This window comes from Glarea lozoyensis (genome assembly GCF_000409485.1).
Source record: "Glarea lozoyensis ATCC 20868 chromosome Unknown GLAREA2, whole genome shotgun sequence".
Taxonomy (NCBI): Eukaryota; Fungi; Ascomycota; class Leotiomycetes; order Helotiales; family Helotiaceae; genus Glarea; species Glarea lozoyensis.
Genome location: NW_007360994.1, coordinates 1,277,844 through 1,288,714, shown reverse-complemented (window position 1 = coordinate 1,288,714; position 10,871 = coordinate 1,277,844). Strand labels below are relative to the sequence as shown.

At 47.5% G+C, this 10,871-nt stretch overlaps 5 protein-coding genes across 5 annotated transcripts; 3 read left to right on the top strand and 2 right to left on the bottom strand.

Moving 5' to 3' along the window:
* Positions 1 to 99: 99 nt before the first annotated feature.
* On the top strand, positions 100 to 3,476 carry GLAREA_03758 (uncharacterized protein; the record flags this gene model as incomplete). The annotated part of the gene is made up of 3 exons (XM_008084011.1): positions 100 to 1,211; positions 1,266 to 1,656; positions 1,707 to 3,476. The coding sequence occupies 3 exons, from the start codon at positions 100 to 102 to the stop codon at positions 3,474 to 3,476; spliced, it is 3,273 nt and encodes a 1,090-aa protein (XP_008082202.1).
* A 1,091-nt stretch (positions 3,477 to 4,567) lies between these two features.
* On the top strand, positions 4,568 to 6,372 carry GLAREA_03757 (alpha/beta-Hydrolase; the record flags this gene model as incomplete). The annotated part of the gene is made up of 2 exons (XM_008084010.1): positions 4,568 to 4,642; positions 4,693 to 6,372. 2 exons carry the CDS (start codon positions 4,568 to 4,570, stop codon positions 6,370 to 6,372), a joined length of 1,755 nt encoding a protein of 584 aa, XP_008082201.1.
* Positions 6,373 to 6,888: 516 nt separating this feature from the next.
* GLAREA_03756 (uncharacterized protein) lies at positions 6,889 to 7,237 on the bottom strand (the record flags this gene model as incomplete). The annotated part of the gene is made up of 2 exons (XM_008084009.1): positions 6,889 to 7,043; positions 7,099 to 7,237. 2 exons carry the CDS (start codon positions 7,235 to 7,237, stop codon positions 6,889 to 6,891), a joined length of 294 nt encoding a protein of 97 aa, XP_008082200.1.
* A 647-nt stretch (positions 7,238 to 7,884) lies between these two features.
* GLAREA_03755 (uncharacterized protein) lies at positions 7,885 to 8,607 on the bottom strand (the record flags this gene model as incomplete). The annotated part of the gene is made up of 2 exons (XM_008084008.1): positions 7,885 to 8,352; positions 8,410 to 8,607. The coding sequence occupies 2 exons, from the start codon at positions 8,605 to 8,607 to the stop codon at positions 7,885 to 7,887; spliced, it is 666 nt and encodes a 221-aa protein (XP_008082199.1).
* Positions 8,608 to 9,551: 944 nt separating this feature from the next.
* GLAREA_03754 (uncharacterized protein) lies at positions 9,552 to 10,051 on the top strand (the record flags this gene model as incomplete). The annotated part of the gene is made up of 2 exons (XM_008084007.1): positions 9,552 to 9,562; positions 9,616 to 10,051. The coding sequence occupies 2 exons, from the start codon at positions 9,552 to 9,554 to the stop codon at positions 10,049 to 10,051; spliced, it is 447 nt and encodes a 148-aa protein (XP_008082198.1).
* Between the last annotated feature and the right edge of the window lie 820 nt (positions 10,052 to 10,871).

The following is a 10,871-nucleotide window of genomic DNA, read 5'->3' as shown; positions in this document are numbered from 1 at the left end:
CTTACAGCACTAGATACATTCATGATCATTAGGGTCTTCGTTGACTTCATTGTCCTACTTCTTTGGCCGTCATATATTTACCTCGATACACCCGGCATTATGTCTACTCCAAACCCACCCAAGACCCCTCAACCCTCCAAAACCCCATCTAAGTTAGATAGTGTACGTACCCACAAGTCAACCAGCTCTAGCAAGAAACCCACGCCTCAGACTCCGAAAGTTGATTCTGAGCGACTCAAAAAGACCATTTCACATTCAACCCAAACCCCATCATCAATAGCCCAACCACAGCTCGCTAAACAGTCGCAGCCATCCAAATCGACTCCTCAACAACCTTCAAGCGCGTTAAAGGAACACAAGAAAATGCCTTCAGCCGCTCCACCGCAGGATACGCCTCAAACTCCAACTCCTAAGCGGATGGTAAAGAAGAAGAAGCCCGCTGCAACTCCAGGAGATCAAGGCAGTACGCAGAATGATGCGCCTCAAGATCCAACCCCAAGCCGAAAGAAGCCAGCTCCGTCTTCAGATGGACAAGGTGCTCCGCAAACACCCCAAGACGCGACACCAAAGCGAATGAAGAAAAGGATTCCACGCCCAACACCTGATCAACAAGGGCCGGCTCAAACTCCTGAACCACCTAAACCCGACCAGACACCTCGACAAGACCAAACACCTAGGCAAGACGGTAGCCCAACTCCTACTAGAAGAATCAAGAAGAAGCGACCTCAACCAGAAGAAGGCGGTGTACCGCAATCACCTCAGCCACCTCAAGGCACTCCTCAACCAAAGGACGCTGACAAGAAGACGGACACTTTAAAGAAGAAAGCTCCAAAGCCAGATGATGCTCAGCAAGGACTTGGGAGTGCTAAGAAGAAGGCTCCCAAGCCTGAAGAGGCTCAGGACAAAGTCAATGATGTGAAAGACAAGGCGCCGGAGCCGCAAGATGCTCAGCAAAACTTGAACGAGGCAAAAGACAAGGCCCCCAAACCAGAAGATGCTGGGGAAAAGGTTGACGAGGTGAAGGACAAGGCTCCAAAACCAGAAGATGCTGAAAAGCAGGTTGCTGAGGCAAAAGACAAAGCTCCTAACCCACACGATGCTCAAAAGCAGGTTGACGAGGCAAAAGATAAAGCTCCTAAACCAGAGGATGCTGAAAAGCAGGTTGACGGGGCAAAAGAGAACGCCCCGAAGCCAGAGGATGCTGGAAAAAAGTAAGTGACCCTGGCCAATGCCTTCAAAGAATCGTTCTGACATTTCTGCCCTAGACTTGACGACGTTAAGCAGAATGGTGCTCCCGTTACCAACGGGGGCAGTCCAGATCAGCCAAAAAAGATGATCAAGAAAAAGAAGAAGCCTGCTCCAGCACCGGAGCCAGAGCCAGAGCCAGTCAAAGAGCCCGAGCCCGAACCTGAGCCTGAGTCCGATCACGAGGAAGAGCATGATGAAGATGACGCCGAGGATGACGAAGAGGAGGAATCCGACGACGGTGACAACGAGGACCAGAACTCTGCCCCAGAGAAGTCACAACAAACTGCCCCTGAAGACTCAGGTGTTGATGATGGCGAAGACTCCTCTTCCGAGCAGGAGGAGGATGAAGAAGATGACAATTCAGTCGCTCAAAAAAATCATAACAATGAACACGAAAACGATCTTAATGTATGTTTGCACCGACCGCTGCTTTTCTTTCAATAGCTAATTGTGTCTAGGTTGACGAAGAAGATTACGATGAATCTTCTGGATCAGAAGGCGGAAATGAAAGCCAAGATGAAGGGAGTCAAGACGAAGATGAAGGTAGTGACGAGGAGGAAGAGGAAGAATCAGACAATGACGCTACCAACGGAGCACCTCTCGACAAGGCTCAAGACAGTCTAAAAGGATCCCAAGATGCTGCGAAAGAGCTTCCAAAGAAAGGCGAAGACGTTGCAAGCAAAGCCCAGGATGCCCCTAACGATGTCTCCAAGAAAGCCGAGGATGTTTCTGAGAAAGCACAAGATGCGCCCAAAAAGGCTCAGGATACGGCTTCCGGTGCACCAAAGACCATCAAGAAAAAGCTACCAAAACCTGCCCAGGACGCGACTGATAACGCTCAGTCGAAGGTTGATGATGCCTCAAAGCCTGCTAAAGATGCTGCTGAGAATCCAAGTGGCTCAGTTGACCAAGCAAACGACACAGCTAGTGAATTGAAAGACAACCCCACTGGTGCTGCTGATAAGGCTAAGGATGCTGCCAGCGGAGCAACTGGTGGGCTGCCAGGGAAAGATGCTCTTGGTGGTGGTAAAGATCAAGGGTCCAAACCTAAGATGATCAAGAAGAAAAAGAAGCCATCAACTGACGGTGCCGGCAGTAGTGGTGGACCACTTGGCGGCGCCGACGGAAAGGGACCACTGGATGGTGCAAGCAATGCTGCTGGCGACGCTGCCTCCAAAGCTCAAGATGCTGCAGGGGGAGCTTCCGACAAGGCCAAAAATGCTACTGGTAGCGCTCCCGGAGGAGATGCCTTAGGAGGTGCTACTGATGCTGCCGGTGATGCGGCGTCCAAGGCTCAAGAGACTGCTGGCGGAGCTGCAGACCAAGCACAGAGCGCTGTTGGAGATGCTGCTTCAAAGGTCCAAGATACCGCCAGTGGAGCCACTGATAAAGCTCAGGGAGCTCTCGGAGATGTTACCTCCAAGGCGCAGGACACTGCTAGTGGCGCTACCGATCAAGCCAAAGGTGCTGCTGATGATACTGCATCTAAAGCTCAGGACGCTGCCGGGGATGCCACCTCGAAGGCTCAGGATACTGCGGGCGGAGCAACCGATCAAGCTAAGGATACGGCTGGAGATGCTGCTTCTAAAGCTCAAGATACTGCCAGGGATGCCACCTCTAAGGCTCAAGATACCACCGGTGGAGTGACTGATCAGGCTCAAGGTGCCACGGATGGCGCGAAGGGCTTGACAGGCGGCGACAAAGGCGGATCAACTGATGCACTCGGAGGTTTGACAGAAAAAGTATCTGATGCTGCTAGCAGTGCTAAAGATACAGCCACTGGTGCTGTGGACCAAGCCAGCAAGTCTCTACCTGTAGATCTGGAGTCTCTCAAGGGGCTCGTCGGCCAAACCGCTAACGACAAGGGCGAAGTCCTTGACGACTCCGGAGCTGTTCTGGGATCTGTCACAGGTGATGATCTTGGGGCACTCGCAGGGAAGAAAGTCAACGAAAAGGGTGAAATCGTGGACGAAAAGTCTGGAAAGGTCCTTGGAACGGTCTCTGATGTTAAGGACTCGGCAAAGAAATCTGCTGGGGACGATACGAAACAAAAGAGCTCACCAGAGGGTCTGGACATTTCACAAAAGGACGGCGAAATGGTCATCAAGACACCAAACAGCGCACAAGCTTCCAGCGGGGCGGCTCCAGGAATTGAGATCAATGTCAATTCTACCAAAGACGGAATGACTCTGACGATCAAGATTCCAGGTGTGTTCACCATGTCTTGATTTGTGATGTCTGAGTTTTTTATTGTATTTTTATTATGGAAGGTGTTGGTCAGGAAGGGAATTGGAAAACGAATGTAATGCTGGGAGGTCAGAAGCGAGATGTCAATTAACTTTGGAATTATTTGCACTTTTTGATATAGTTGATACGAAAATCTAGTGTTTATGAATGTACTATTTACTACGCATTACTGTCATCAACTCTGCCATCATTCAGTGAGGTTTCCTGACAGATCGTACCCTTTACTTGTACTCGCAGACTGAATCACAACGCAGGACGTTCAGAAGAGTAATGCACTCGGTTTCTAGAGGACAGCCGCGACAGCCGGGCACAGACTTGCTCAACCGTTGCCCCGCACATGGCATGGACATCACATCTCGGATTCTCGAGGTCTTTGCTTCGTAGATTGCCGTCACGGCGTCTCCACAAAATCATCAACCTTGAAGGTCCAAAACAAGGTTTCTTCCAAGTTCAACCATCTCGCTTAATCCTACCGTTCGTTAGGACCGCAGCTACCATCCATCGCCCATCCGTATCGCTCCCGATTGCAACACCCCGCTTCCTCTCAGATGTTCGAGGTTACATCATGGCCAGACTGCACCGAGGGTCGAGATCTTCGACGATACACGACGAGGCGTGGTAGGACCAGCGATCATGCCTGCTCGACGCCACTGTGGCTCACACGTCTCAATTAGACTACATGTGTGGCTGAACGAAAACTTGTTATGCTGGCCGCAAGTGCTTGCAGCTGACGACTTCATTTTATGATACAGACGAATCAACTCGTTGGGAAAACATAGTGGTGGATGTTTAGCGGTGCTTTCTCCGAGCCAGCAGGAAGCAGTGACTGGGTCTATCCCGATATCGAGAAGACCCTTCTTCTTGGTTGTATCACATGTCTACTGAAAGGCTTTTGCTTTGTTCAGAGTACCTTTCTTGGTGGCTTTTTGAGTTCAAATCGTGTACGCTAACGTCATTGATGCTGGTGATACCCTAATGTTCGAGGATCTCTGAATGTTGAATTTACACTTCATGTACATACTTCAATTGTTAGCCCTAATTTAAACATTATTGTACAGATCCATATATCAAGATGATAGAGACTCTCCTACTGTGCTTCATCCATGGCTTCAAGGGGGATGAAGAGACATTCTTTGAATTCCCTCAAGTAGAAACATGAAATTGTATCTCCAACACTCTGATCACTAACGGATACAGGACCTGAAAAACACTATCCAAGCCTCGTCGCCGGAACTGAAAGTTCACACTGCAGTCTACCCAAAATACGAAACTCGAGGAGATCTCGCGTCATGCGCGGAAACCTTTCGAGAATGGCTGCAAGATCAGGTTACGGATCTCGAAACCAGCGCGAGTACAAAAAGCGCGATACTTAATCCAAGTGTCGGTGTTGTTCTAGTTGCGCATAGCATGGGCGGATTTGTTGCTACAGATGCGCTGTTCTCAATCCTGAATAACAGGCCCAAGATCGATGGCAAAGAGTGCATGTTTCCACTTGTTGCCGGACTGTTGACCTTCGATACCCCATTCAACGGCCTTGCGCGAAGTCTATTTGCATATGGAGCATTCAGTCAATATCAGAATGTATCGACGTTGTACAGCTTGTGGAATTCGCTTTCCGGTGGTCTTGGACTTCAAGCTGCCTCTGCCGCGGCATCATCATTCGCAAGCTCGAAAGCATCTACGGTTCCGGGAAACCAAGAGGCGCGATCAGTTGTGAGAACGGTAGGAGGAGTACCAGCTTCCAGTTGGCGGCGCTGGGGACTACTTGCTGCGCGGACAGGAACAGTTGGAGCAGTGGTTGCTGGTGGAGTGACTGCATATATTCACCGTGAAGCCATTGGGGAATCGCTTTCGAAGATTGATGTCAAGAACATCGACTACGACCCGCGACACTACTTGAAGAGAGAGAATCTCCCTAGCATGCCGACAATGCCTTCAATGCCACGAACCATGCCAAGTCTTCCTAAAGGAGTTTCAATGCCAGGAAAAGAAGCGCTCTCAAACCATCTTCCAGATATAGCATCTCTAAGTGGTGTGAGTCGTGAAAATATTGGAGAGGGATTCGCTTGGATGGCCGGCCACTTGAAGTTTGTCGGTACATTGATGAAGCAACAGCAAATGTCGGCCAGGCTTGAGCGTCTCTCTGCGGTACATGGTATGGGCAAATGTAATGTTTTCACATGTCTTGGAGAAAACGGAGTCTGGTCTGGGGGTTATTTCATCCCACGACGACGATTCTGCGCTGTACCGATTGAACTTGACCCTGTGCTGGCCAAAAAGGGAGATGACGTGAAAGAGAAAGAATCTAAAGGCTGGTGGATAGAGAACGTGAACGGGAAAGCGGAGAATGAAATTGTCAGTCACTGCAGTATGTTCGAGCGGGAACGCAACGATGGATATGATGCTCTTCTGGAGGTTTCAAGAGAGAAGATTGTCGGTTGGGTTCTAACGGCCGGGGTCAAAGAGGTAGTTGACGGCTATGTTCCCGATGAAGTGAGAGCAGCGAAGAGCAGAGATGAAGGAGATTGGGTAGATGATGATGGCAAAGTGAAAGAAGTCGGCACGGCGTCGGATGAGACTGCGAATGGCAATAAACGTAAGGCGAGTATCATGCTAGGAGAGGAAAAAGCTGAAGAGAAGAAAGAAGATCCCCAGAACATCGAGGATGACGAAGATGAGCTTCAACTCAAAGCTATCAGATCTTGTGAAGGTCTTCCACAACCGGAGGATGGAGGTGTTAGTGACGAAGCTTTGACTGCTGCGATGGGCATACCATTACCCGGGGAGGAAGATGAGCTTTTGCGTGCAGCGACGGAAGTCCCTCTCCCACCAGATCTCGAAAATGAGAAAAGTGGTGAGCATGGCCTGTCAACTTAGGTGGTTTGAGAAGCACGATGGTTTGGTCATTTTGGTGGTTTGGAAATGGTATTTGATTTTACAATTTTTAATGATTTTTTTTTCCTGGTAGCGTTTGAGTAACTGATTATTTAGCTTAGATCGTCTTGACTTGAGTTGAATTACAATAGGGATTTACATTTTCATGCTTTCGTTGTAAATTAGAATATGAATGAAGCAGCGCTACTTCAATAAAAAGGTGCACGAGTGATTGTAAATCGACTACGTGTCGCAAATCTAATAGAGTATTTCTTTCAAGTGTCAAGTTCATTTTTATGTATATAAAACGGGTAATAATACGGATTGTTAAAATGTTGTGTTGTATTGAAATCATAAGTCGTCAACGCCTATGAAGCAGTGAAATATCTTCTGCTGCTTGTACCACTCATTGTACATCCGTCGGACACGAACCAGCATAACAAACTCCAGATAACCTCCCTAACTCCAGATCTATCAAAATACATATCGTCTAAGAAGTCTCGTCCAGAAATCCCGACTTTAACCACTTCCTCTGAGAACACTCTTATCAGCACCCTCACCAACCCCCCCAAGAAGACCACCCTTTCCAAAGGTATTCCCAACAGTCTCGCCTACGCTGTCCTGAATACCATCAACATCCTTGTTGCCTGTGACTTTCGTCTGCGCTACGCTGTCTAAATATCGTCATGTCAGCAAGTGATTGCGGCAGAGTTGCAGAGCTGTACTGACCTTTGACACCGTATGAAGTGCGGTTCTCGCCGAACCAGGAAAGGTAGGTATCCTCAACCCAACGCATGGCAGAGTCGTAGTAGCCGGAAGTGGTGGATTTCTCCTCTTTTGAGGGCTCGAGGATGTTTCCGCTGCTCATTTTGGAAGAAGGTTTAGGGGTGTTCTTGGTATGATTATTGAATTTCAAGTATGTGAGAGATGAAATATTGTTTGGTTTTTGGTTATAGAATGTCACTGCGAGGTATCTAATCTGATATAGCAAACTCCTTATCTCCAGTATTTTCCTGCTATCTGACACAACTGCCACGAGTTCCTAGCGACCAGGTGAGCCGTCAGTGTGCCACACACAGGACTCACCACGTCAAGCCACTTGAGTCTGGAGCTGGGCTCCATGATGGATATGACGTATTTTTTCTAGGATAAAGCAGACATACATGATTCTGGGCGTCAGAGGTGTGGCTGATGGGTGTGTCTAGTGAGAATAGGTGTGGGCTTTGAAGTAAAGTTTAGGTGGCGGTTCTAAGCAAACTGGGTTCCCTAAACTAACCTAAGGCTGATGACTCGCAGCAAATCCACTGCACACGACACGGCATGATTGTGAAGCCTGATAAGTGATTCTTATCGTGAAGCTGTCCAAAATGAGGGAAGATGCCTCGGTATATGATTTGAGCATAATGAAGGCTTCATCAAATAGGCCAACACCAAAGGAGATGTAGGGTAAATGAGACGATGAAGATGATTACAGAACAAACTTATAAACATCAGGTTCAGAGGGCTCTGTCGTTGTCAAATAATACAATCTCCTTTCATCATCCTCAACTCTCTTCTTGTTAACTCAATCTCCATAATCCGTTTATCCAAGCCAACTTTAGTTTCGAGCCCATCATCATCAACATCAAAATATAGAGCCCAAACTCCTTCGGTTTCCTCAACAATAATAAACCCTTCCCAGCCATCAAAATTTAATCTGCGATCGATCGGTGTGACGTTCCAGGGCCCTGTTAAATGTCCCTCCGCGTCTTTCCTAAGCCCATATTTTACTTCATATGTATCTTTGTCCACGTATATCCAGTTCAGCTGTGGAGGATCGTCGGTAACGGTTGAGACGTATCCTTCACCCCGACGACCCCATTTACTTTCGGGATATGGAAAAAAGTAACCGGCAAAGAGATGGCCAAAGCCTTGTATCCGCTCGCTATCATTCTCGTAATCTTCAGGGAATTTTGATTTAGGATTTACGGTGGTCACAAAAAGCTGCAAAGTTAAATGTTAGCAAGTGTTCAGTTGACTGTAAAAAGATTTGCCACTTACTTTGTTGTCTCTTAACACCACCGTTCCACCATGGACATCACGAGCTTTTCGCGATGGATCTTGACATGAGACAACTAGATTTGCTTTGCGACTTCTATGCCGTTCTCTTGCATTTTGCTTCTGACCTGATCTTACGGCTTCTGTTGTTCCAATAATCGCCGGACAAGCTGCAATCGAAGTGAGGATGCCGAGAACCATTTTGATGTGGCGAGTACAGCTCTGATTTTAGCACGATTACAATCAATATGAGTTTTCTGTGGCTAAGAGCTTCTTTGTGATATGTTTAGGATGCCTGGCAATATGTATAGCTTCAGATGAAGATGTTGATATGAAATTTAGAAGAATAGACAACAAGTTCAGGAGCTCCGGCTCGTTGGATTCGCTTATGCTGCGTTTCCAGCCCTCAGCACCGAGCTCCCATAACGGCAAAAGGTTGACAGCACATATGCAGGGTTCAAAATGTAACGGCACCAATTATGGCTGTGGGGCAACTTGCATTATTCTTGGTGGAAGTTAATACCGTGCAAATTGTGTACTTCTATACGTACGCAAATAAAACACCTCGCAACTATTGACACAACACCAAGTGGACTAACTGCCCGTTAGCACATTTGTACACGGAATACTATACTTTCCTTGGTACCAAGGAAATTTATATAAGGTGGGATTTTCCCTACAAGAAACGGACAGCAAACGGAGGAAAGACACATGGATTGTTGTTTCCGAGCCCTGAATTGTGGACCACTTTACACGCAGCCCCTGCGCCATAAATCTACGAGGCCAGCCCACAGGCGTGCTATGACGCAGTTCGAACAGGGCAGCTTATTCGAAACAGCTTACACATACCAAAGCTCCTGTCAGTAAATGTGCATGAGTGCAGCTTCTGATGTCATCGTAACACCCTTCCCCAGATTTTATGAGAAAGTTGGCATCATCCCGGAGGTCAACCCTCATAAGAACGATCTCAACTCCTCGCTCGCTGTTACTCCGTCAACATTTATCAATCATTTGCTCAAAGTCGGGAAATATTTTCATTCTCCCCCAGCGAATCCGAACTATCAGAATATCCATTCCAGCAAATCGTGGCAGTCTCATCGCGACCGATACAATCAAGAACACCTAGTTATCAGAAATCTTTCAAAATGTCTGACGGGTAAATTTGCGCGACTCCGCCATTCTAACATGTCAATGCTAATTCAAGCTCAGTGAAAAGCAAAACAACACTATGGAGGCGGACTACGAGTACGAGTCGGAGGAAGAAGAGCAACCTCAACAAGAGCAACAGGTCGCGGAAAAGCAACAACCTCAGCAGCAGCAGCAAGGCCAGCGAACAATGCAGAGAATGCCACAGCAAAACCAACAGAACGGTCAGCAAATGCAGCAACAGCAGCAGCAACCACAACAAAACATGGTTCCTATGGACCAGCGAGTAACGGGTAACATGGGTGGCCGAACCGGTGCGATTAGAGAGTCAAGAATCAAGGATCGTCCGCAGCCAAAGGAATCCAGAGACAGCAGTTTGAAGATCAAGATCGAGCTTGATTTAGAAGTCGAGGTAAATAAAACCCGCCCCCATCACCCACTCCCAGCGTCTTATTTATTGCTCAGGTGGATCTGTATGCGAGAGTCAAGGGTGATGTGACGATTGGCTTAATGTAGTAACATTATTTTCTCCTTTAGGTGGATTTATACGCCCGAGTGAAGGGTGATGTGACAATTGGATTACTGTGAGTAAGTACAGTTGTTTTTCGCACCTTGCACACAGCATAGTAATGCGGCAACAGTCGAAATTAAGTGGACCGGCAACTGTCAGGCTCGGACACGTGTATAGTAGAGGATGGAGTTATTACCCCGGGGGCGTTCAACCCAAAATTATGAGGATTAGATTATAATTATTTGACGGTTTCAAACGTCGTGAATGAACAAATTAATGAACCAATATTGATACCAACGTCGTAGTGTGATCTTCACATAAACCCGGGTTGACTGCGTTATGGCGCCCAAAAGATCCTTTGGCAGGGTCAGAATCTCTCGAAAACCTGGCTCGGCACGACTTGTGAAACATCCTATGCGAATTCATCAGTAATATGGAGCAGCCCATTTTATTGGCGCGAATACCATTGAAGCGGGATGCGGTTCTTGGATCTTGGGGGTTTTGACGACGTTGACAATGCTGTGGCTGACTCGCTTAGCCTTGGTCGTGATCGACCTGGGAAAGTATAATAGGGGCGCTAAGCGAAAACAGGGGTTGAGTCAAGATGCGCATGAACTTGGAACCTTGGAAGTCATCCTTCAATATGACAATCCGCAATCATAATTACGGCATAATTATGCAACTCACTTTACCAGAGGTACCGAGTTATCACGGCTTCGAGATATCTATTTTGTCAGTACAGCATGTAGGAGTTGTGATGGAACATCTCTGCAGTAAGAAAGTTTCACCTTGGAGAACCAGCCAGAGC